The sequence below is a fragment of the Haliotis cracherodii genome, unplaced genomic scaffold, assembly GCF_022045235.1.
Source record: "Haliotis cracherodii isolate W230 unplaced genomic scaffold, xgHalCrac1.p SCAF_4, whole genome shotgun sequence".
NCBI lineage: Eukaryota > Metazoa > Mollusca > Gastropoda > Lepetellida > Haliotidae > Haliotis > Haliotis cracherodii.
The window spans coordinates 62,817,294-62,842,326 of NW_027266297.1; the positions used below are offsets into that span (position 1 = coordinate 62,817,294).

General features: G+C 39.0%; 1 protein-coding gene and 1 pseudogene across 1 annotated transcript in view; one reads left to right on the forward strand and one right to left on the reverse strand.

Annotated features, from left to right (window-relative positions):
• LOC139479586 (cell death abnormality protein 1-like) overlaps nucleotides 1-25,033 on the forward strand; it is a 68,772-nt gene that overhangs the window by 39,471 nt on the left and 4,268 nt on the right. Inside the window, exons 8-12 of the mRNA XM_071262424.1 lie at nucleotides 7,747-7,802; nucleotides 8,128-8,625; nucleotides 13,403-13,924; nucleotides 22,239-22,326; nucleotides 22,826-22,876. Of these exons, the coding sequence (XP_071118525.1) occupies nucleotides 7,747-7,802; nucleotides 8,128-8,625; nucleotides 13,403-13,924; nucleotides 22,239-22,326; nucleotides 22,826-22,835 (1,174 nt within the window). The 3' untranslated portion in view covers nucleotides 22,836-22,876. The remainder of the gene's footprint in view (nucleotides 1-7,746; nucleotides 7,803-8,127; nucleotides 8,626-13,402; nucleotides 13,925-22,238; nucleotides 22,327-22,825; nucleotides 22,877-25,033) is intronic.
• Nucleotides 2,114-3,079, reverse strand: LOC139479783 (uncharacterized; annotated as a pseudogene).

Here is a 25,033-nt window from a genome sequence, read left to right on the forward strand (position 1 = left end):
GTATTCCAGTCATATCACGGCGTGTCAGCTTAAGGTGGGAGGAAAGCCCGAAGTGATGCAGGTCTCGGACGTTTACCACTTCGGTGAAACCCACGAGCACGGGTATGGTGCTGACAAACCTAGAAACATAATCGGGGCGAACCGGGATTCGAACCCACAATCATAGATTTCTGGCGTGCCCAAGGGACGCAACTCTGCACAGCGAATCGCGGCGCCTTAGACGACTGGGCCACCCGTGCCCCTCACAAACTGTTGACTTCCTATTTATATTAGTTAGTACAAGGCAGACAACCTTTCATGGAGTTAACATCAATTAGTTAATATCATTTATTTAATACAAAATGTATTTTTTCTCAACAGAAAACTCTTTTCTTTCACACTGACGTATAGTATATATTTGATTGATATATATCAAAGAAAATTGTGATTTTTATCAATTCAAAGAATACTACCTATATTACATCAATGACAGAAATAGTGTATTTCAAGTGTCATCACACTATAAAATATCTATATTTTCGACATGAGTCATCATTGTCAACTATCCGCAACCAGTTCCCCGTCCCAAACCTCTACGTATGCACCGACAGTAATTTTTTTAACTTCTTTCCAGCATCAGCATTCTTGATACTTGGGAGGTGGGTGGGATTACCTGTGATGTAGTGAGTGAGATCGTGAGTTCGTGAACTGTGTCCAGTTATATCACGGCGTGGTCACAGATGTTTACCGCTTTCGTGAAATCCAGCAACACTTGTATGGTGCCCGCAGAATTAGGAAAATAATCCGATCGAGCCGGTGTCAGAGCGTGAAATTTCCCCCGGGAAAAGGGCTATATAGCCAAATTTCCCCCCGGAAAAGGGGCTATATAGCCAAATTTTCCCCGGAAAACTGGCTATATAGCCATACTTCCCACGGAAAGAACACTATATATTTTCCACCCGGAAATACAGACATAAATAGCCAAGAATTCCAAAAGAAGAAATGTCTGACTGGTTCGGCCCATGACAAGTTTCCCAAAAAACTCAGAATTCAGAGGTCTATATCACCAGATTGGCCCATGAGCCACCGCCTTCCAGCATAGGACTCTTGGCAAAAGTAACAATACAGCAGTTTTGAAAATATTGCCACAGTTTAAAAACATTTGACATGTAATTCAAAATTAAAGACTGTCCATGCACATGGCATGACATGACCAGCCGACTGATAGAATCGGACCCATTCTACCACCCGTCTAGGTGAAGTAAGGGTCGAAGTGGGGTGTTGGGCAAAAGGAACACTGTTCCTGGCCTCAACCACCAGAATCCCGTCCTCCACCGAAAAAGGGGCGCAACCCACGGCAAATTTAGTCGCCTCATACGACCAGCAATGGGGTGCTGTGGACATATTCTACCCCGAGTCCACACGGGGGAAGAGCTATTAGCATTACCCAGCACTCATCACGGGGAGGTTGCTATTCACGAGTGCCTGGTCTGAAATTGTATTGTTCGTAATGAGTGTATGTATACTCTTTTCACTTCAAATATAATCCAAATTCCCCTTGGGGAAATAAAGCTATATTCTAAATAACACTAACGGGGTTCGAACCTGGGACCTCCTGCTCTTCAGCATGATAAAGCCGACAGTGAAATTTTTAGCACTGTTAAAACCATAACATTGGTGAACAAAATAACTATGTAAAATGAATTTTATTCATTTTACTGAATACTAATGACCTTGTGAAAGTGGCACAATGGATTTAAACTAGGCAATATAATGATAATAATGATAACAAAAATATAGGGCCTGGCAGATAACGTCAAAATTAAGAAATTCAAAGTTAATACTACCAAAAGGGTTTTGATAAAATGAGTCTAAATTCACACATGAACTCAACTTTAACAAAGGTTATAAACAGTGCAATCAACTGTCATCTGTCAAAAAAACACATTTGTAATGGAAGTTTACAAACAAAATAACTTAATCAGACAATATTATAATAATTAGGATAACCAAAATATAGGACATGTCAGATAATGTCAAATTTTAAAAACGTAATGTGGATACTACCAAAACTTGTTTGGATAAAATGAGGCTGTTTTCACACATGAACACAGCTTTGCAATGAATATAATGTTCATTGTCCTGTGTAGGTGACATAGTCAAGATTTACTCCACTGTTATTGCACAGATAAATGCACTTATGTGTCATTGATACTTGTCCATGAGTATCAGACTTGTAACAAAGCCACTTCATCGAGGAGCCTGATTTGGACTATATTTGAATGTTGGTGTTGAGAATCGCTACTGTTGAAAGAATCTCAACTTCTGTGGCCCATTTGCCATTAACATCCATTCAACTGTTTTCCAGATAGCTTTCTCCAAAATGCTTCTTTATTTGCTGGTGGTGTTCCACCATCCAAGTAATGATTGCATTTCGAACAGAGAGGTGATACTTCTGCACACCAAATAAGGCTTGGAAATAGCAATTTCCATCGCCTCTCATTGGCTTACTCTTGGAGGGCTCGGCAAGGACAGGTAGACACACAAATGTTGGGTGTTTCTTTCCACTCCATGGTCTTTTCGCTACAACCTTTGCCTTTTTTGTTTGCCACTCATGATTGACAGGATTGAAATATTGGAGATCACTGGTTTTGTTATACTTCACACTGTCTGACATGTGATCTGCATGAGATGGCTGGTCTTCGTCAGTATCTGACATTTACTATGCATTAGATGTCTGGTCTTCACAAACAACTGTTGCACCGGCCTCCGAACACAAAACAGCTTTGCTGCTTTCTTCTTGTTGTGTCGGAATAACGTGTTCGGTGTGTCCTTGAACAGGTCTTTCAATGAAACGCTTTAGCAGTTTCACATTGTACTTTTGTCTAAGAATAACACAATTAAGCGTCTGGAGGACCGCAACGCTATGATCTGTAATGTTCTTGATGGTGTAAGGGCCCAACCACGTCTGTTGTAATTTAGAACCTTTCCTTGACGCCTTCCTGTCATTGAACAGAATAACTTGTGCTCCAACTTCAAGGGGCCGTGACGAATGTGTCCTTCTCTTCTTGAATTGACTGCACTGTTCAACTTGGGCCATCTGTATGTTTGATTTGCACCGATTCTTCAACTTTTCTCTTATATGTTCAACACACCTGTTCACGTCAGCCTCGGAGTTCACACACTGGATATTGTCATGGATTTCCCCGTTCAGCGAGGACACAGCCTTCCGACCGTACATCACTTCAAATGGTGTAAGCTTGCTGCTTTTCTGGGGAGATGTTGTGTATGCAAATATTAGTTCCTGAAGGTGGATATCCCAATCGTCTTGTTGATTAAAGATTTTAAGGACCATTCTCTGGATAATCTGGTTAAACCTCTCAACGAAGCCATTCGTTTGCGGGTGATAGTCTGTTGAAATGCGCTGAGAAGCACCAGCTACCTTGACTAGATCACTTACCACCACGTTGACAAATTCTCTACCCTGGTCGCTGCTATACACAGACGGAAAGCCTAACCATAAGCACACTTCATACAAGGCCCTCGCAACAGTTGCAGCAGACTTGTCGGGGATTGCAACACATTCTGGCCACTTTGAAAAGTAATCCTCAATTGTTAGAATGTAAACGTTGCCCAAATTTAGATCTTGGCATAGTGATCATATCCATACCAACATGGTACCATGGCGAAATAACTGGTATAGCGTGAAGTTCTTCATTTTCTTCTTTATCGAACTTCACAGCTGCCTTTTGATATTGCACACATCACGATATGTACTCTGATACATCTTTATGGAGGCACTTCCAGCAGAACACAGCTGCAAGTTTGGCATATGTTTTTTCTTTGCCCAAATGGCCACCCACATCTTGAAACTCATCACGCTGGTCCTTCAGAATTATGACTTGCCATTCTTCGTTTTTCCTGTTTATCCACAAAAGCTTCCCTTTTTTAACTTTATAGGATTTGACTTTTGACCTACTACGCTTATGTGTTTTAGTAAAACATTCTGGATACTTGTCCTTTTTCAGGTAAATGAATATACTTTCCTCTTCAGTTGTCATACTTGCTGTTCCGTTTCTGAATCATACTCACTATCTACAGTGGTAGATGACGTTTCATGCCACGAATCTGAAAGGTATGGTCTAAGATTCAGTCGTTTACATGTATCAACCAGTTGAAGGTATTTCCTTGGGAACATGCAACAATTCGGATGAGGTTTGGAGTTCAAGCTGGTCAATTGCGCCAAAAAACACAGGACAAAACTTTGTCCAGAAATTCTAAAATATAACTGTCTTCCACTGTTTTGCTGTTTGTTGATTCCATCACACCCTTAATCACTGCATTGTTGAAAATCACTGATGAGAAGTATTTACTAGTATCCAGCAACAGTTCATAAATAAGTTCTCTGGCATGAATAACAAGTGGCAAGTCGGAATCGTCTATGTTTTCAACACTAAACTTGTTATACAGGATTCCTAAAAGCTTGTGTTCTATTGAGACATGTTTAACTCCAATTTCTCTGTCAAATATGGCATGCAAGAATTTCGCTTTTGCCATTGCTGTTTGATCAATGTTTGTTAAATGGTGCAGTAGGTTATGTTTTTTTAATTCTGCATTGAAAAATCTGAGGGATATAGGGGAAATTCTGCTATATAGCCATACTTCCCCCTTGTGTTAAGGGGGGGAATCTGACTCTAAATTTAAAGCGGAAATATGTAATTGTTCCAACTATTTAACAACCATTCTATTTGCTTGGCATATAGTTGATTCACATAGTCCCAAAATCACCTCAAAAAGACCTTTTTTGTTGTAATGCCAAGGACATTTGTGAGTGAGTGAGTTATAATTAAACGTCGCATCGGCATTATTTCAGACATATAGCGACGAGACCAAGCTAATATATTCACGATTTAGTCATTTATGCAAAGTTATATTTAAATACAATTTATGAAACATATTTGAGCACAACAATATCATGTATTCAGTTTTTAGACACGGGCTAAAGGCACCCAGTATCCAAAGCTAGGCCACCTCGCTGGAGATCATAGGGACTCACAGTACATCGGCTTCCAGCATGATACCCAGCAGGATTTACGTCTTCACTTTAGCTGCTGGTGGTTGTGCACAATAGAAGCCAATATTTAAAAAAATACTCAGCAACGACTTGGCTTTGAATCACTGTTTGATCATAGTTACATCGAGTAGGATTACTTGTCACATGAGGGGACACTAATTGTACAGTACTTTAACCTCCTGGAAAGTGCCTTCGATAATTATATATAGAAGCAAAACAGTATATATTTTATATATATATATATATTGTTTTTGCTTACAAAATAAAGACGAACCTTTCATATTTGGATGGAAAAATCTGATTCAACCAATACCATGAATCATTTTCACACGAATAAATGAATAAAAAATAAAATAATTTTATTTTTAAAATCTCTGTTTTATTCACGCCGTTTATTATTTCGTTGTAAAAAGTCAGTCTCATTCATATTTTCGATCTTAATTTCCAACTCTGAAAAACCTGCTTCGCTCACATCGTACCCTAAGTTTCCTATCGAAACCCCGAACCCGACCATACACGTCCTTCTGACCATGGCACGAATGGGTTGCTTCCTGGTTCTTCGTGTGTTGTCCTTGGTAATCAATGTTAGAGGTCCCGTGGAGTTAAAAGTAAACAGCTGTGGTGAAAGTTTGTAATACTATCTTAAAATCAGTATTATATAACGTATAATTAGCATATTGGTCTTACGTTACGGTATTTATAACTCCTCCAATTTTACAGTGACAGTTGAATCTCATTTGTTTTCAGTCCATATCTTATCTGTTTTCATTAATATTAAAATATTACAAATTACTTGCATACTAATCTTTATTAGACCTTTCAAAATATCGTTCTGATGGTGATCGTCTGTTTCTTTGTGAACTGCTGGAATCTTCGTCAGCATTCCTGTCAATATCTGCCTGATGTGAGTTCGAATTGAAAAGATTGTATTTTATGCTTATCTGTGTGAGGTATACCATCTTAACCCGTTTGTTGACCTTGTTGGTCAAATTATAAGTTCAGATAAAAGCTGATTACCATGAGTGACTTTAGTACCAATGTTTCTTTTTTATTCCATTACTCTCCGATATAATGTTACGTGAACACGCGAACCGATGCCACATCACCCTTGTTCATTGGGTATGCTGCGCTGTCGCTACATTGACCCAGGCAACGACTGCACAATGGTGGCCCCCACTAGGAGAACTAACATGGAATATATCGAACAAAATACACTTTTCTTTAACCTAAAGACAAAGTTGCCTCACCAAGACTACTGTTATATATTGTATATGCAGTGGTTATTGCATCATCATGATTATTCTGGGAAAGAATGAATAAACATGGAAGTTAATGTACTAATGATGTGTGCCAGCCACTGTACCACATTAATTAAAAATAAAGAATGAAGTCTCCTTTATTATACCCTCGACCTCAATGGGTGGGTATATATAGTTATACCGAAGAATTCCCTCCATCCGTCTGTCATTCTGACAATTTTTCTTGTGCGACCTACAAAATAAAACCTACTTCATTGATTCGATTCAAATTTAGGGAACACTTTCTATACTAGTGAGAGAGTGAGTATGGTTTTACGCCGCTTTTAGCAATATTCAAGCAATATCACGGCGGGGGACACCAGAAATGGGCTTCACACATTGTACCCACTTTCTATACTAATGGAATAGGCGCAGAACATAGTTTGATTTCGATATGTGTATTTTTTTTACAAAAAAACATGATTTTTTCATGTATTGAACTTTTTACTTCAACATCTGTGCAATCGATAGCTTAAAAACGACTTAATGGATTATTTTTCTTTCACTTGGGGCGCAGTGTCTAAACCAATACGAGAGATGCAATGCAACATTTGAATTCGATACGTGAATTTTCTGAGAAAATATTGCTGTTTTCATGTTTTGAACTTAGAAATACGTTGGAGTCAAAGTCGGGCGTATTAATTAGCCCTGCTCATGATCACCTTTGTCTTGTTAGTATCAGATGTAGCCCCGACATTTTTTTACAAGGACACACATTGTTCATAAACACATTGTTCAAAAGTAAATACAGGTCGTTTCCGCCATGTTTGTTCGTCTTGTGGAAGCCGTAATTGTGCAGTCATTGCTTGGGAACGCGAGGCGCTCGTCCCCCCGAAGACTCGGGTTCGATTCCCGACATGTGTACAATGTGTGAGGCCAATGTCTAGGGCCTATGCCGTGATATTGCTGGAGTATTGCTAAAAGCGGCGTAAAACCTTACTCATTCACTCAGTGTAACGCCAGCGCAGCATATCCAGGACACCAACCTGCTGCCGCATTATCTTATGTACTTTCAAGGGGCGGGAGCGTTCAAGATTGCTAATTCAAGCAATATAGTGAAGTTTGTTCTGTATTAAACTATCTTGAGTGAAAACAGAAAACCAATGATCCACTGATAGCGAATATAACCAATTTGAGGAAAAGTTTTATTAAATAGCCTTGAAATGAGTTGTTTAAGCTTTGTATTAAGAGCAAATATAATCTTCAATAGGTAGTTTAATGCCTCAGACATTGGACACATAATGGACTGTTTGAAGAAAAGCATGGACGTATCATGTGGCCCGTTGTGCATAGATTCATGTGAAACGTTATACATAACTACCAAGCCAACCTACCAAGCCCATTGCCAATATTCCAATTTTAGCAGTACAATATCACTTTGCATTTTTGTTTCAGGTACTTAGGATACCCAGCATCCACAATAATGTTATTGCTGCTTCTTATCCTTCAACGTAAGTTTAACTCTTCAACATACTTGTCACCTTGAAATAAGAACTGGCATTGTGTATATCTACATGTACATGGTGATATAAACATAGTGTTCAAACATCATACAAATAAGCTGCCATTCAACCAAACTCGTAGCTTTCAGACAAAGTTCATGACCACCTATTTATGAAATAGTTATTATTTAGTTCAATGATGTCCACAATATAAGAGATCATGCAGTCATGTATTTGTAAGCAATGATGAATGGAGCACCATTCCTGCCTCTCGAGAAAAACATCGGATGAAAACGACGGTTTCAGCACATTTACAGCCATGTTTATTTTTCAGTGTCTCTTTGTTCGTATGCGTCCGGCTTGTGCCATAGAAACTGTCTCGACGGAGACTGCACCAGAAAAAAGGATGGTAGAGCTGTGTGCATCAAGGGATGTGATAACGGCTTCTGGGGAACCAAATGTCGGATTCCATGTCCTGAACACTGCGAGATATGTCACCAATATGAGGGAACATGCATTAAATGTAACGATGACGTATTTGGAGACGGCTGTAGTAACACATGTGACGCAATGTGTAGCGGATTTGATTGTGATAAGGATGGAACTTGTTTTAACACAACGTGCCAGGACGGATGGCATGGGCAAAACTGTAGCAAACAATGCAACCAAACGTTTCTGAGATGTGGCAAAACAGATGGGAAGTGTATAGCATGTAAAGATGGCTTCTACGGGATGAGTTGTGAGTTGGGATGTCCCAAATATGGACTTGCATACACTGACATGCAGCATGCATGCTTCCCTGGTTGTAAAGACGATAGTGGAATTGATGATGGTGAGTACATGTGAGGATGTCATCGATTTCTAGTGATGACACCAGAATTATATAATTTGTTTGGAAACACACCGCATAGTATCACCGCATGCAATCTACGTATTTCTGGTTCATATTTACTCGGAAGAGCGGCAACACATTATTTTCACATATACTGGTATGCTACATACGTTGACCGCCCGTGCAAAGCATTCTCAATTTTACATAACCATTTTTGCCGTTTATTAACGCTTCGCGTCAGAACACTTGTTGATATGTTTAGGCCGTTATTTGATTCATGATCATTTTGCATTGTGTCCCTTGTCTTGTACAAATCTACATGTATACATTTATGTACTAGCATTTACTTATGTTGTGGTTTGATGAATACCACTTTGGCACTGGTTAAATCATGTTTGATGTATGTACATGTACTTGGGTAAAAATGAGTGAGTGAGTGAGTGAGTTGGGTTTAACGCCGCTTTTGACAGTATTCCAGTTATATCACGGCGTGACAGCTTAATGTGGGAGGAAAGCCCGAAGAGATGCAGGTCTCAGACGTTTACCACTTAGATGAAACCAACGAGCACGGGTATGGTGCTGACAAACCTAGAAACATAATCGGGGCGAACCGGGATTCGAACCCACAATCATAGGTTTCCAAGGGACGCAACTCTGCACAGCGAATCGCGGCGCCTTAGACGACTGGGCCACCCGTGCCCCCACTTGGGTAAAACACATACCATGCACATGTATGAAATGAATTACACGTACACCCACAAACCTGTTTATTATATACGCATTTGGATAAGACATATATACTTCAATGTCCATGTTTTTAAAATAAAAACAACAACTTTAACATAAGGATCTTTCTGTGCGTAACATATGCTCAGTGTCATATCTTATAACAGTAGAACGTGTACATTCAAACACGTTTTACACGTACTGTACAGGGTATTACAATCAGACCGACGGTCAGTGAGACAACTATTATCTTGTAGTAGTTTGTAATTAATGTATTATGTACATCAATTGTCGTCAGGGCATCTCACTCAGTGCGTCATTGTGTTTTTCTCCGGATATTAAACAGAGCTTTCAAGAAATGCTTTCGTGAATGTGTCCGGTGGTAGTTGAAGCATTATTTTGTCACGCTAAAATTCGGTTTGATGTCCCATATGAGTACAATGTGAACCCTGTATTGTGGTCCATATACATGTATATGTATCCTGTCGATATAGTGGTGGACTATTTAATAACTGGTTAATATCAGAATGACCAGTTCCATGTGGCAGTGTGGCAACACAATGTACATGTAATATGTGTACAACTCTCAACCGAAAATAACTGTATGATGATTAAAGTTAAATCTGTGTGTAAATATTGTTAGTTTAAGGTATTAATGAATAACCAGGTTTAATTATTCTGACGTTTGGTATTTACGTATTGTGTATACACGATATATGTCTAGTTATTACACTCCAGTGAAAGATCCAAACTTTCGCAATCCCCCCATTTATATTCCGAGTTGGGATAAGCCTTGGAACTTGTTTTGTGTTTCAGTTATCATCACCTTCCTTATAGAACATTTGATTTCCATCAGTGTTCATTGTGCTGGATAAGTTGTACGAGTCACAGACAACAAACTCCAACAAGTACAAGGGGTTTGAATTTTCAAATGTAGAACTTTACATTGAATGTATACATAATCTACATCGGCAATATTTGGGTGCGGGTGTGCTCGAAAAGTAGTGATATGATATTCCACCTATTGGTGACAATTAAATGAATAATAGGACACAAATGCAACTTTTGAATGCATTGCCACTTTTTATTTGAAATTGGGAACAATCAGAAAAAACAGCCTTCTTATGATAATTTTCATATTCTCTCTAGTATGTTGTAAAATGTCTAATCCGTAAGTGAGATCCTTAAGAGAAGATATTGTATATGGTTTTTTTAAATTGTATTTCGATTTTTTTAAGTGTTCACGAACACACGTTCTTGATTTTAGTAATCGCAATCATTGTAACTGTCTCTCTGTATATGCTGATTGATTAATACCATCAGTAAAAATCACTCTTTCTTATCATCAGGTCAGTTTACTCTTGAATACACAATGTCACTCGCCTAAAAGAACGTTGTATCTAATTAACAGGTGCGTCTACAATACCCGCTCTCGTTTAATTACAATCAGTCATACCACGCGTAAATGAACAGGTATGCAGGTGTTGCTGTTGGTAAATACCTTACCTGTATATATATTTGAAGATACATGTATTACATATTTTCGTTAAATGTGGATATATTAGGCACACAGACACAAAGGCCAATCAAACCTTCTTGTAAGGTTTTTATCTTTGGTATGTACACAAGGTTTAACTGCCCCTCCGTGTTTTCAACCTAGGAGCCAAACTTTTGTCTTTGAAAGGAATCGATAAAACATTCATATAATGTACCAGCCCTTATTGGGAGATATTTTGAAATTAAAGCTTGTAAAATGAAAAACTATCCTTTGTGGAATATCCAGCTCTAAATCCTGTCTGAATGTGTCTCACTGCATCTGATCAAAACGTTAATCTGCCATTAAGAATCATGGTTTTCCGGAAACCTTCCGGATACCTTCCCATTTTGAATCCGGTCCGGATACCTCATGTGTATCACTTGTAAATACCATTCATAGACTTCATGAGTATGTCTGTGATATATGTGTGCACTTAAATCACTGCATCCTTACCTGAGGCAGGAATGAATAATTTGACAGAAACGGGTACCATAGTCATACTTATAGCCAAATACAGGTATTTGAAGATTTTAAGTTGTGGCGACACTTTCAATGAAACCACATACAGTATTTTATTCACAAGTAGTAGTTAATGCAATCATTAAACATTACGAAATACCACGCCTGTCTGAAAATGAGCGTCGGCGAGCTGTGGGTATGCTTGAAGCCAGATCGAGTCAATGTGATGTTGCAAGACAATTTAACGTCCACAGAAACAAGATTTGCAACAGACGAATGCAGTCAGAGACCATCATCGGAAGGCAGGCCACTCGTAACCAATAATCGACAAGACAAATGGATTCAAACAACACACCTACGAAATCGATTCCAGCGAGCAACAGTGACTGCAAGAAACATCCCTGACCTTCGACAAATATCTTTACTAACCGTACGTCGCAGCCTCAGATGTGCAGGGATTGTCGTCAGATGTCCAATTTTGACAGGAAACCACCGTCAAGAACGTCTACAGTAGTGCAGACAGCGTCTACACTGGGCGGCCATGCAGTTGGGACAAGTTCTATTCACTGACGAGTCTCAGCTACAGCCATGGACAGATTCGAGTTTACCGACGTCGAGGTGAACGTTACGTCAATCATTGTGGCATGGAAGAAGATCGGTTCGGGGTCGGCAGCGTTATGGTATGGGGTGTGATTACAGCAAGACAGAAGACGTTTCATAGTGGTAGAGGGAAATCTCAATTGACAGCGCTACCGCGACGAGGCCATCGGCCCTGTTGTTCTACTGTTTTTGCGTCGTCATGGCCCAGGCATTACCTTTCAACATGACAACGCCCGGCCTCACATTGCTCGACTTGTTCAGGATTCTCTTCAACAAAACAACGTGAGTGTCATCCCCTGGCCGGCTCGCTCCCCTGATCTCTCACCAATCGAGCACATGTGGGATGAGATGGATCGGCGCCTTCGACTTCAACCACGTGTTCCACAGACACTCCAGGAACTTCGAAACATGCTCCAGTAGATATGGACAGATATCCCACAGGACTTTGTGCAACGCCTGGTCCATTCCAAGAGACGAAGATGTGTTGCTTGCATCGCACCAGAGGTGGACACACACGCTATTGATTTGTAAATTGACATTGTGGCATGTTCATGTATTTTTTATGAAATCACACATTTTCTGAAGTCAGTATGGCAAACTAAACCATTTGAACACTTACAGGAGTCTTTTATCTGCTGCAAACCGAAATTGTGTCAGATGTGGTAAAAAAATTAACTTTGCATTAAATCTTATTTATTGAAAGGCGAGGCTCAATTCTGTATCCCTTGTGATGAGAGAATCACCGTCGAGCATGTCGTGGTTGACTGTGTTGATTGTTTCATCACAAGGGATACATATTTCAAAAAATCATCCATTAGGCATCTTTCAATCGTTTTAGTTCTCACATAATTATTGGTTAAGTAAACGAATAAAGAATTATTTGAGAAAGTTTGATTGAAATGTTTTGAAAAGAAATAAATGCTTCAAAATGTGTATATAAAATTAGCAACTGAAATTGGAAGTGGCTGTGTCCTCCAAGGCGGTTAAAGTACTGTAACATAATTGTTACCCTGAGAGGTTCCACTTCTTTCAAAATAAATTTAGGCCTACCACAATTATAATTATAATCATATATATATATATGAAGGACTGGTATAACTCGTACTGGGGAGGCATGCAGGTAGCAGATGTAACGTAAGGTCCCTCGGCCCCTGGCATGGTGGCCAAACTTTGGTTGCTGGCGATCACTCGCTCATTTTTGTCATATATTGTTATGTATGGTAATATGTGTATATCATTTTACGCTAGTTTTAAACATGTCTGTGACTCTCTGTGTTGACAAGAGTTTAGAAAAACTAAACCTATTTCTTCTTGATATCTAAATTGTTGGAATCACGATGAGGCTGTAATATTGCCAATATGACCATAAATCTAAACACACTCACCTGTTGCCTTATTCTTCATTTACTATTAAACCAAAACGTATATCTGTAGATCTGTTTTATACAATTTCAGAAATTATTGGAGACGGCAGCTACTTTACCTGCACCAGTAAAACCCTGAAGTGTCTCAATCACAACTGCACCAGAACACAAACTGGCAAAATCATATGTGCTGCGGGGTGTGATGACGGACTTTGGGGAACATGTTGTAGAATTCCATGTCCAGGAAATTGCCAAGCATGTGAACGCCTTGTGGACAAATGCACGAAATGCAAGCATGATGTATATGGATTATTCTGCAACCTCACATGTCAAGAACTGTGTCATGGATTCCAATGCAACCAGACAGGAGCATGCTCCGAGACAGTATGTACTGATGGAAGATATGGAGATGGTTGTAGCCTCAAGTGTGACCCAAGGTACAAGACATGCAACAGGACAACTGGACATTGCATAAAGTGTAAGGAGAATTACTATGGAGAATTCTGCAAACTAAATTGTCCTCGTTGTGGTTTTAAAACAGATGGAATACTTGGCTGTGAGCATGGCTGCAACAACATTCCATGCACAGTATCCCAGAAGCCTACAGAAACAGGTTAGTCATTTAACATGATCAACATTTACAAATATTCGCGAGTTTCTGCGTGTGTTACATTAAAGCTGGAAGATATATTCATTTCAGATATTCCCTGTAGACCTTTACGAAAAGACCAAACCTGTATTACGTATTACTCTTTGGCTCATATTCATATGCAATGTATACCGGGGCTTACAAAACAAGTAATCAGTTTTGTTTTGTTAAAATTGACTTGCCTGTACAAGTTCGTCTGGGTAATACGTATTACGTTAAATGGATAAGGATCAAAAAGGGTTACAGATATAATGACTTTATCGATGGAATGCTATGCTCCATGTGTGTCAAGTTGGATAACACTATTGAAGTGGTTAGAGATATGTTCTGCCCAATGTTTCGGATCATCCATCATATATGTTATGGTGAATATAAATGCAACAAAAACATGAAGACAACTACGTCATTTACTTGACATAATCATAACATTTCAGATAAATAGTATTCTTAGTTCATAACATACCTTACACAATAATTTTGGAAACCCATTTGTCCAGAAAATCCCCGCTCTGTGGCCGGTTTCAGCAAATGGTATATGCAAAATTTAAAGTGCTGTTGTTTCATGAGTACATACTACGAAAGGGAAAATGGAAAGCCTCTTTTGGAAACAAAACCACGACTGCTAAGCAATGTGGCCCATGGTCCTCTCGTAGGCATGTAAATTTTCCATTGCTCAAAACACATTTGGTGTCCACATTTCACAACCTTTGAGGTGCTATCGAACATGCCCAGAAGTTGTTGGATTAATGTTACAACATTCAGGGCCTCAGGAAAGCTTTCAAAAAGGTTTATGGTAGGATACGTTCAAATCTGACGCATAAGTGATAAAAAATATGTCTGATGCAATTCCCTATTTTGACATGTACCATATGTTTCAGGGTTTTTTTTAGGTGAACAATTGACTTGCCTTTGTGCATGTTCGTGACGGTTGCCAGTTTCAGCACTTTCAAAACATTGGGCCTATGAGCCAACAAAGATTTGCTTGAATCGCTTTTAGGTTTTTCTAAAACACAAATGACATATTAAAGAAAGCTTTCACTTTTTCATGTTTTAAAATAGATTTAGATCAAATATTTACAAGCATGCTAGTCTGCAAACAGTGAACTATCTGCTCCATTATATTACATAAATTGTCTGTAATGTCCGAATAAAATGGTGGGGCCCCAAAACATTCAATGCAAATGAGAAACTTATGTTACCAAATAGACCTAAGTTACATTTTGAGTTTTACTATAATATACATGCTATACCTTCGTTTGGTCTCAATGAGATAATCGGTTAATTTACTTTACTTTACCAGCTATCACGTTTGCATTACAAATGTAACAAAGTTATCGTTTCTCAAATCATGTAATATAAATAAGTTATTTCTTCCATTTCTCTCAATCATGAATTATTTGTGTGATTTTGTCTTGGTTCTGTGTGCAATGGCAATGGTAAACATTTACATTGTCTCAATATGCCCTCCCAAACCTTGGTGCTGAAGCTATGAATCAATCATTAAGTGTCGACTTCCAAAGTGAAACAATAAATATCAATGGTCAATGCAAGAGAATAAATAACCAGTCCTTATAGCCACCGAAACAGATTCAATTTGGCATAAAAGACAAATTAGCTGTGAAAGTTAGATGAATGGATCACTGAAAATCAGTGATGACACCAGTAGTTCGCGGTATCCTGCCTTACGGATAGCACCCTCCATTCAAACAATTAACATTAAAAGTAAGTAAGTATTGCTTGACGCCGCACAGCAGTAAACCAGTTCTGAGATAAGAGATCAAATCCAATGACACAATAGTGTATCAACTCATTTTGTTGAGACCAATATGAATTATATGTTTATTTTGAAAAAAAACGCACAAGTGCTGAAACTATGCTGGTTATAAGTAACGAAAAACATTCAAGATATTAAAAAAAATGTCAGTGATGATATTATTCACGTAGCAGCAATAGTTGTCAAGTTTTTAAGACAGGCCTTGGCTGGATATCAAGGGTAGAAACAATGATCTTCATACAACGCTGTACTTGATGTAATGTGAGATGAAATGTGAAATAGAATAGGCACGCGTTTGTCCACTTATATTTACTAGTAGTATATCTTCCAGAAGCTTCTAGATGTACTGAAACATTGCTAGAAGATTCTAGATCACATTTGACCACGGAAGCGTCTAAACCTTATCTTCTCAACCTGCATGAGTTATTCGAACATGGATGAAATATCGTGAGCAGGTTGCTAGCAATTGGGATTGCATCCATATGGATGATGTCAGAGTGGGTCAAGTCAGTGCGTGATGTCATTTCTGGAATGCACAAACTACAAAAGAGGAAACAGACATGAAATAAACCGATTCTGTACCATCAACCTGTCATCCAAAGTCTGGTTCCCTTCATGAAGGTTGTTCAGTTACAACTTATAAGGCCCCAAATAACATAACCATTATATGTATGCATCACATGACTTGGTTTAAGTGATAGATCAAATATATATATACAGAACAACCCTAATGGATACTATGAAGACGTCTTTGAGACAGGTGGCTCGCACAAGAGGAGAGGATTTACCATTACATGGTGCAAAATCGGAATACCAGGATTCATTGAAGGAACCAGTTAAAAACCTACAGAAAGGGGTGAATGCATTGTCTCGGCTAATGAAGCCATTCTTCAAGCTAATCTTATTAAAGATTCAGCAAAAATAAGAATAGAAAGAAAAGAGTCTGAGATAAAAGTATCCATGAATCAAGTATGGAATTCCATTCTAACTGAACAGAAACAAGCAAACTGGGGTTATATAACCAATTCCAATCTAGAAGACACGTATTTCAAATGGCTCAGTGGATAACAACGGATCATACCTCCTAAATCCCAAATCAAGCCCATTTAGGGGAAACCCGACATACAGCGTGTCCTTAGAGAAAGACTTGCCATTGATTCCATGAAAACTAAAATTGAACTTTTACTACTGCGTGATGCAGAAATCATTGAAGAACTTACGACAACAACACAGGCAAAAGTTCTTGGGTTTGTTGCAGGTAGAATGGGACAGAGTATGTCAGATTGAAGAAGAAATCTCTAACAAGCGATTTGAGACAAACAAGAAATGACATACAAACTATGCCTTAAAAGCCAACTCAAAAGAAGAAAATCCCTTCATAAAAATCTAACAACTAAGGGGAAATCCTGTGCTGATGTGGCAAAAATAAAACCACCCCAGTCACATTCTGTGAAACTGACTCGCAGAGGTCCTCCATCACAGAACTGTACATTCAGAGGAAGCACAACTTTCCGGGGACGAAGACCCACCCGAACAATCAACATCACTCAAGGCAGATCTTCAAACCAAGGGAGACAGCAAGGCCAAGGTCGCCAAAGAAGTCCAAACCACAATCGTCGGGGCCCTGGACAAGCACGTGATAACAGGCGAGGACATTTCCAAACTCAAGGGCGTGGTCGAGATCGAAATGAAGATGGATATCAACGCTTAAATAAAAAGGATTATAGTGCTTTTTTGGTGACTGAGATGTTCCCCTAGGGAGGGGAAACTCAACAATAGAACCTAAAGTGACCAACTTATCTTGTGTAGATCTGACAGAGGAGGACATTTATGTATTACCTAAAGGTATGAAGTTCACCCATACTCCAGTGAAACGGGATTTACATGAACTAGAAACAGATATGTCTGATTTTTTTGGAAAATTGAGATTACTAAATCATTTTGATATTAATGCCAATAACGAAGATACTTCATTGGTACTTCTGCACCTTCACTCCAAAACCTGGTAGTAACAAAATGTCAGACAATGTTATTGACCGCCTCAAAGATTTACCCTTTACTGTGAACCCTCAAAGAGGTAAATCAAACAAACAAAAAATGAACGGGCGACTCTAAACAGATTATCAAACAACGAGTCAATTGTTATTAAAGAAGCTGACAAGGGAGGCACTATAATAATTACGGACAGTAATTATTACAAAGTACTCTCATTGGATATGCTATAAGATGAATCTTGTTACAGAAAGCTTTCAGACAGTTCGGAGAAATCTGTATTACTTAATCTTAAAAGATTAGCATATTCACATTTTCAATGTCTGACTAAAAACGAAGAGGATTATTTAATTAATTTTGAATCGATAGAAAGTAATTTAATGGCCTCCCTCAAGTTCATAAGAGCGCACAGATCCAAGAAAAATGTCGAACATTGAATTCTGCTTATGTCAAAATAACCCCCATATATGATTTAAAAGTACGGCCAATAATTTCGGGACCCAATGTCCCACACACAGAATCAGTGACCTTATGGATCAAGTGTTAAAACCAATAACTAAACATGTCAAGAGCTACATAAAGGATACGACTGATTTTCTGAAACAAATTCCCGCCTAAGTCGAAAATGGTACATGGTTAGTCAGTTTTCATGTAGTTAGTTTATATCCAAACATTCCCCATGATCTCGGCATAGAAACTATTGAATACTGGATGAAAAAACACCGTTCGGAAATCCGAGAAGACATTACCTCGGAATTCATTATCGATAGTACTAAGTTAATTCTAAACAATAATACTTTTAATTTTGATGGCTCATTACAAACAAGTTAGGGGCACAGCAATGGGGACAACAATGCTCCGTACTTATGCAACTCTTGTTCTTGGTTATTTGGATGAAAACTGATGAAAAATTTGGACAGGGATTTCAAGAAAAATGGAAAAGATTTTTAGATGATTGTTTTGTTCTGTGGAATCGGAATGAAGACGATCTACAGTGTTTGATAGACATTTTACAGACACTCCATCAAAGTTTAACCTGTACGTTAGAAATGAGCGATAACAATCTATCGTTTCTAGATGTAATGGTTACAATTTCAAACAATAACATTGAAACAGATGTGTATTACAAACCAACCGATTCCAAGCAATACCTCAACTACAATTCCTGTCACCCCTGTCATATTAAAAACAGTGTCCCTCACTCATTAGCACGTAAAATCTGCACGATAGTATCTAATTCACATCTTGTACAACATAGACTCGATGAACTTAGGGAGTCACCCTAGAAAAAAAGTAGAAGACGCAATAAACAAGGCTGAATCACAAAACCGTTGTGAACTTTCAAAACCTAAATATAAACGTAACGAGAGAGTTCTCCCTTTTGTAACAACCTTTAATCCCCCAAATCCGTAAATATTTGGAAGTGTTCGTGAGACACTGTATTCCTTAGATAAGTGTCAAGAACTAAAAACAAAATATCACACAATAAACTTATTAAAAGTAAAAGACAGAGCCAAAATCTGAAACAGATTCTAAATAGGGTTTTTTTCTGAAATGGAAAATAAGAATGTAAAACAGTACAAAGTGTAACATACCAAATTGTGGTATTTGCTCTCAAGTTTTACAATGTTGTTCTTTTACATTCAAAGATGGAAAAACTTTCTATGTCCGTGAACATATGAATTGTGCTTCGAAAAACTTGATCTATGTCAAACAAAGTACTGGATGCAAGGCCGAATACATTTGACAGACAGGGGACACCCTAAGAGCGAGAGTGATGGTCCACCGACAAAAAATAAGGGACCCCTCCTGCCGGCGTATCCCACTCAGTCAACACATTGATCAGTGTGCCGGGAATAAAACACTAAATTTTGTGATATTCCCGTTTTACAAATGTGACAATGATGCACTGAGAAAGATAAAACAAAGTTATTTTATAAATACTTTCAAACCAAAATTAAATGGCCTGAAATAATTTAATTATTTTATACAATTACATGTATTGTACATTTTACTGCCACTACAATACCTATTTCTGTATGTGTCGTACGCCTGCCCTATTGCCTTACGCCTGTAAAGTTAGATTTAACTATGACGTCATACTATGTTAGAGTGCACTGTGACGTCAAAACAGCGTAACGGTATCACTGCACTCTTGAAAATCACATGCGTGAAACCGGTTAAGTAAATTATACAGCTCATCTTTGGACACTCTGTATTTTATACTTTTTTAATTTGACGTTTACACGATATACGGCTTTTCCATTGGACGAGAGGTCGGTCACATGGCCGCGAAATTGACGTTCATAAGTGTATGAACGATACAATTTGACGTTCATACGTTTTCCATGACACTGTGTTCTTGAAATGACGTAAACACTGACGGACCACTTCCACATTCCTGGGGAAGCCCCTGGGAATTCCCCAGCAAGAAAACATACATAAGCGTTCGTTCTCAGATCCTTTAGAACCTTTAATACTGGTCTCAGCGTTTCAGTATACACTGAGCAACGTCAGAGAGCTTGATTGCATGCTTGTTCACGAATGTCCTCGCTACGGCCCATCCTAATGAAGAAACAGAGTAATGTACATCCAAACTATCGTAGTATCGACTCGATCCGTGTCTAGGCTGACAGTGACAGTCTCCAGCAATCTACGAATTTACTTTTTAGTGTCTGTTTGACACATGTAACTGCAACGGGTTCATTAACAACTTCGGAAATCTCTCCCGTCATGTTTATCGGGTCGGCCATTTTGACGTCTTGTACTTGACGTCAATGTATTACGACGCGCTGTCATTGTGAGTGACTTACTAAGGTCGTTCTTTACAGATCTTTCTCATCTAATGGTGATATTATTTGAACACATGTGTTGCGTAAGATGTTTCGGAAGAGCAAGTTGTTAATCCATACGCTCATTTCACCTCTTTTTTAGGAACTATTTTATATATTTGAGTGAGGTGAGGTGAGGTGAGGTGAAATTGGGTTTAACGTCGCATCCAAGATTATTGCACTTACATAGCGACGTGCCTTCAGGTGTATCTGTGTGTGTAGCTGCTTGTACTAGTCCGGGCTGATGCCGATTTATAGTGCTGTTTAACATGAATACCCCACTCAGACACAGTATACTGACTCCGAGCCGACCAGTCCTTGTTTTGGCCCCTTAATGCCGAGCGCCAGACAGGGTAACAACAAGTACAATCTTTTAACGTCATCTTTTATGACGCGGCCGGGGATCGAACCCCGGACCTTCCGCTCTCCGGGCGGACGCTCTACCACTAGGCCACGGAGGTGGTTTGTTGTATGGGTGTCAGCGTAAACATGCAGTAACACGTACTAAGTAAAATTGTGTTTAGATCTTGGCCCACCCTTTGAGGTAAGAAATTGTGATAATTTTTTTTAATAAGAATTGACTTTCACTTTGTGTGAGTTCATTGGAGTATGAAACTTGATAGAGTGAGGGCCAAACATTGTATGAACGACGTCGCAAGCTGGTCCCTACCCTTCCCGCTGAGACTGTCCGGAGGGAATGTGGCTAGACCTTGGCCTGATCCTTGTCCTGTCTGTGTGGATGTGGTTGTGGCGGATTTCCCCTAACTGGAAGCTCGGTCTTGACTGACGTCCAGTGTTATAAAACCCACCTGATTGTTTATGGTAGTTCCTTTTTGGTTGTTTTTGCTGGTACTATACTATATTTTATTTAGTACGTGTGACTTCAAGCCTCCCCCAATATTTTTCTGCTAACCTAATATGACACGGTTTTCGACAACAAAAGATACCATTACTAATAATATTGCACTTGATATACTGTATACTGCATGTCATCATAGATCGTAATATGAAATATATGAGGCGGTTTAACTGGTCCCTTTTATTTCTAGTTCAGGTGGGCAAATCCGTAAATCCGCCCAATATGTTTCTGCTAACCTAATATGACACCGTATACGGCAACTAAAGACACCAAAACGAATTAATTATGCCGAAAAGTTTACACTATTTGCTGCATTGTCGCACATGTCATGTCAAAATGAAAACATGACACTTACAACGGTACAAACGACAGAACTAGTACATATGTTTCCGATATACAACGCTTTAACGTAAACATTAACGTTAACAATGGTACATATAATGCACACAATGTGAACGTTTAAAGTATTATAGCTAAAATGGAAAGAATTATCATAAAAATGCCAGCATGTTAACAGAAAACTGCGGGCCACTGTAACTTGATAGCAGCCCGTTTTCCCCTAACGACGGGCTGCTGTTTATTCTATTGACATGTGACGTCATTGGCGTCACATTTCTTGTCTGTGACGTCATCTTCTATTATGTTCTTTGACGTTGCTTTTTTCTCTCTATAATTTGTATTAATAAAGTCACGAACGTGTTTTCTTTAATAAATAATGTCTTTTCTCATCACAGCTAATGAAATTAAAACACATAACAGGGTTGAATACCAGACACCAATGCCACACACGTGTTATTTGATGATTATATGATCTTTTTTCAGATTTTGTGACTTTTTATATAGTGCTGAGTGGTACAGAGTTGGTCATTTTTATCGCTGTATTGGTACTCTCGTACTGTAGGTGCAGAAGGTAAGTGAGAAAAGTTCAGTTATCCTCTAACTATGGTCGTGGCATCGTGTTACGTGCAAATAAATTGCATAGCATAAATATGGTGCGCACAGGTTGTACCAGTATGTTGTTTTCCTGGAATTGTTGTGGGAAAAAATTCAAGACAGAAATTGCAATCATAACTCAAGTCATGTTTTCTTGGCGTGTTTCACATTTAATTAAAAATCTTAGAGACTGTTTATGTGGTTTTACATATAAAACATTTTGGTGGTGAAGGAGAGGTCACTACAATTTTTCATGAGGTAGCATATGGTATTGCTAAACATGCCTTTCACTCGTCATTAGTGAGTGCGAAAATTGACGTATAATCTCGCATTGCTTACATGTAAGTCATACAGCGATGGGGCTAAACTATACATTCACTCTTACAGAATTCATTAAAACCTTGTTCCAAATATATAGTTTATTACAAATGGAGATTGATTAACATTTTATGTTACGTTATTTGTCATTAAAACAGGACGACATAGACGAAAGGAGTTGAGCAGAGGATACCTACGAATAGGCAAGGGTACGTCTACGATGTGTTAACTACGAACACAATACTACTGATAAGATATCACAATGGGGTCATAGGGTCACAGTTTATATGTACACTGTTTGAAACCCCAGCTATTATTTGGTGCAAATACCAAACGTCAACTCCAGAGAATAAACAAACCTCGATCATATGCTGAAATAGATTCCATTTGGCGTAAGAAGTCAAAATAAGATGTGATAAATAATATGAATGGATCACTTACAATCAGTGATAACACTAGGCGATGTCCGGTTCTCCTGATAACACACACCACTCACTCAATTTGAGCCGACCAGTCCTTGTCTTAGCCCATTAATGCCGAGCGCCAGACAGGGTAACAAGAAGTACCATATTTTAACGTCTTTTGGCATGATGCGGCCAGGGCTCGAATCCCGGAACTTCCGCTCTCCAGGCGGACGCTCTACCAGGGAGGCGGTCTAGTGGTGGTTTGAAATTCCACTGAACCTCGATGTCACTGAGAACGACGTGGAGGCTTCCAATATGACCTATTAGAAACGGAAAATGATTTTCATGATATTGCATTTGGTATCAGTAAGTAGTGAGCGAGTTAGTTTTAACGGTATTCTAGCTTGACTGAGGACGAGTCATTCACATGCCAGTGGAAAGTTAAAAGTGGCACAGTACTTACGTACCTACCTAGTGACAAAAATATTGTGATGCATAAACACGATAACCCTTCATTAATACACTCTTTTTTCTGAATGTTCAAAGACGTATTCTTGGTTTTGTAGTGACAACACCATATAGTGATCATAAATCTCTCATTCGAACATCCATTATGGTGAGTCAGTATGATTTGTCACCACTTTTGGCAATATTCTAGTAATATCACGCAGGGCGACACAACAAATATGTTTCAAATATTGAGCTATGTTGGAAATCGAACCCAAGTCTTCGGCATGACGTGCGAATGCTTAATTTGTTTGTTTGTTGATTAACGCCGCACTCAGCAATATTCCAGCTGTTTGACGGCGGTCTACAAATAATCGAGTCTGGACCAGACAATCCAGTGATTGACATCATGAGCATCGAGGTCAATCACTAGATTGTCTTTACCGCTTTGTTACCAACTGCCCTGATCACATTAGAGATCTAATGCAAAGGTAGATATTAACAAATTCTGATATTTCTTCTCCATGTTATGATTTGTTTGATTGTTGTACTCTGTGAGTGAGTATGGTTTTACGCCGCTTTGAGCAATATTCAAGCAATATCACGGCGGGGGACACCAGAAATGGGCTTCACACATTGTACCCATGTCGGGAATCGAACCCGGGTCTTCGGCGTGACGAGCGAACGCTTTAACCACTAGGTACCCGACCGCCCCTTGTTGTACAAAGCAATAATCCAGCTATATGACGGCGGTCTGTAAATAATCGAGTCTGGACCAGACATTCAGGTGATTGACATCATGAGCACCGCGCCATGCAATCCGGATACAATATCATGCATCAACCAAGTCAGCGAGCCTGACCACCCGATCCCGTTAGTCGCCTTTTACGACAAGCATAGTCGCCTTTGAAGGCTGGAATGGGTTGCTGAAGACCTATTCTAACCCGGAATCTTCACGGGTCTTGTCACGGATGAGTCAATTTGGGAAATGTCCTCCACATGTCCACCATAAAGCCTTTTGAAAGCTTTACTGGGGCCTCGAATGTTGTAACATTGATAAAACAACTTCTGAGCAAGAGGTGTATGACGCTCTTTGAAATCTTGGTAGAAAGAGCATGCTCAAATGTTGTGAAATGTAGACACCAAGGACTGGAGATGCAGGACTATTACTGACATAAAGGGACATATGTCTGCTGGAAGGTTGAAGTCATCCCTCTTGTCATACAGTGTTGTGGAGTGCTTTGTCACTCTCAATCTGTATACGTCGATGTAAATATGAAACAGATGCAGGTGTCTAACAGGTATCTTTTATTTCTAGTTCAGGTGGGTAAATCAGTGGAAGGGCATTGTCTTTTGATGGTTATTGAACCAGATCAGTTCATCGATATACCTGAAGTTTAAGTTCTTCTTGACCAAATTACCTTGTTTTGACTTCGCCAATCTGAGCAGAAATTCCCATTCATATGCATGAAGAAACAGCTCCACAAGAAGGGGAGAACAATTGGTGCCCAATGG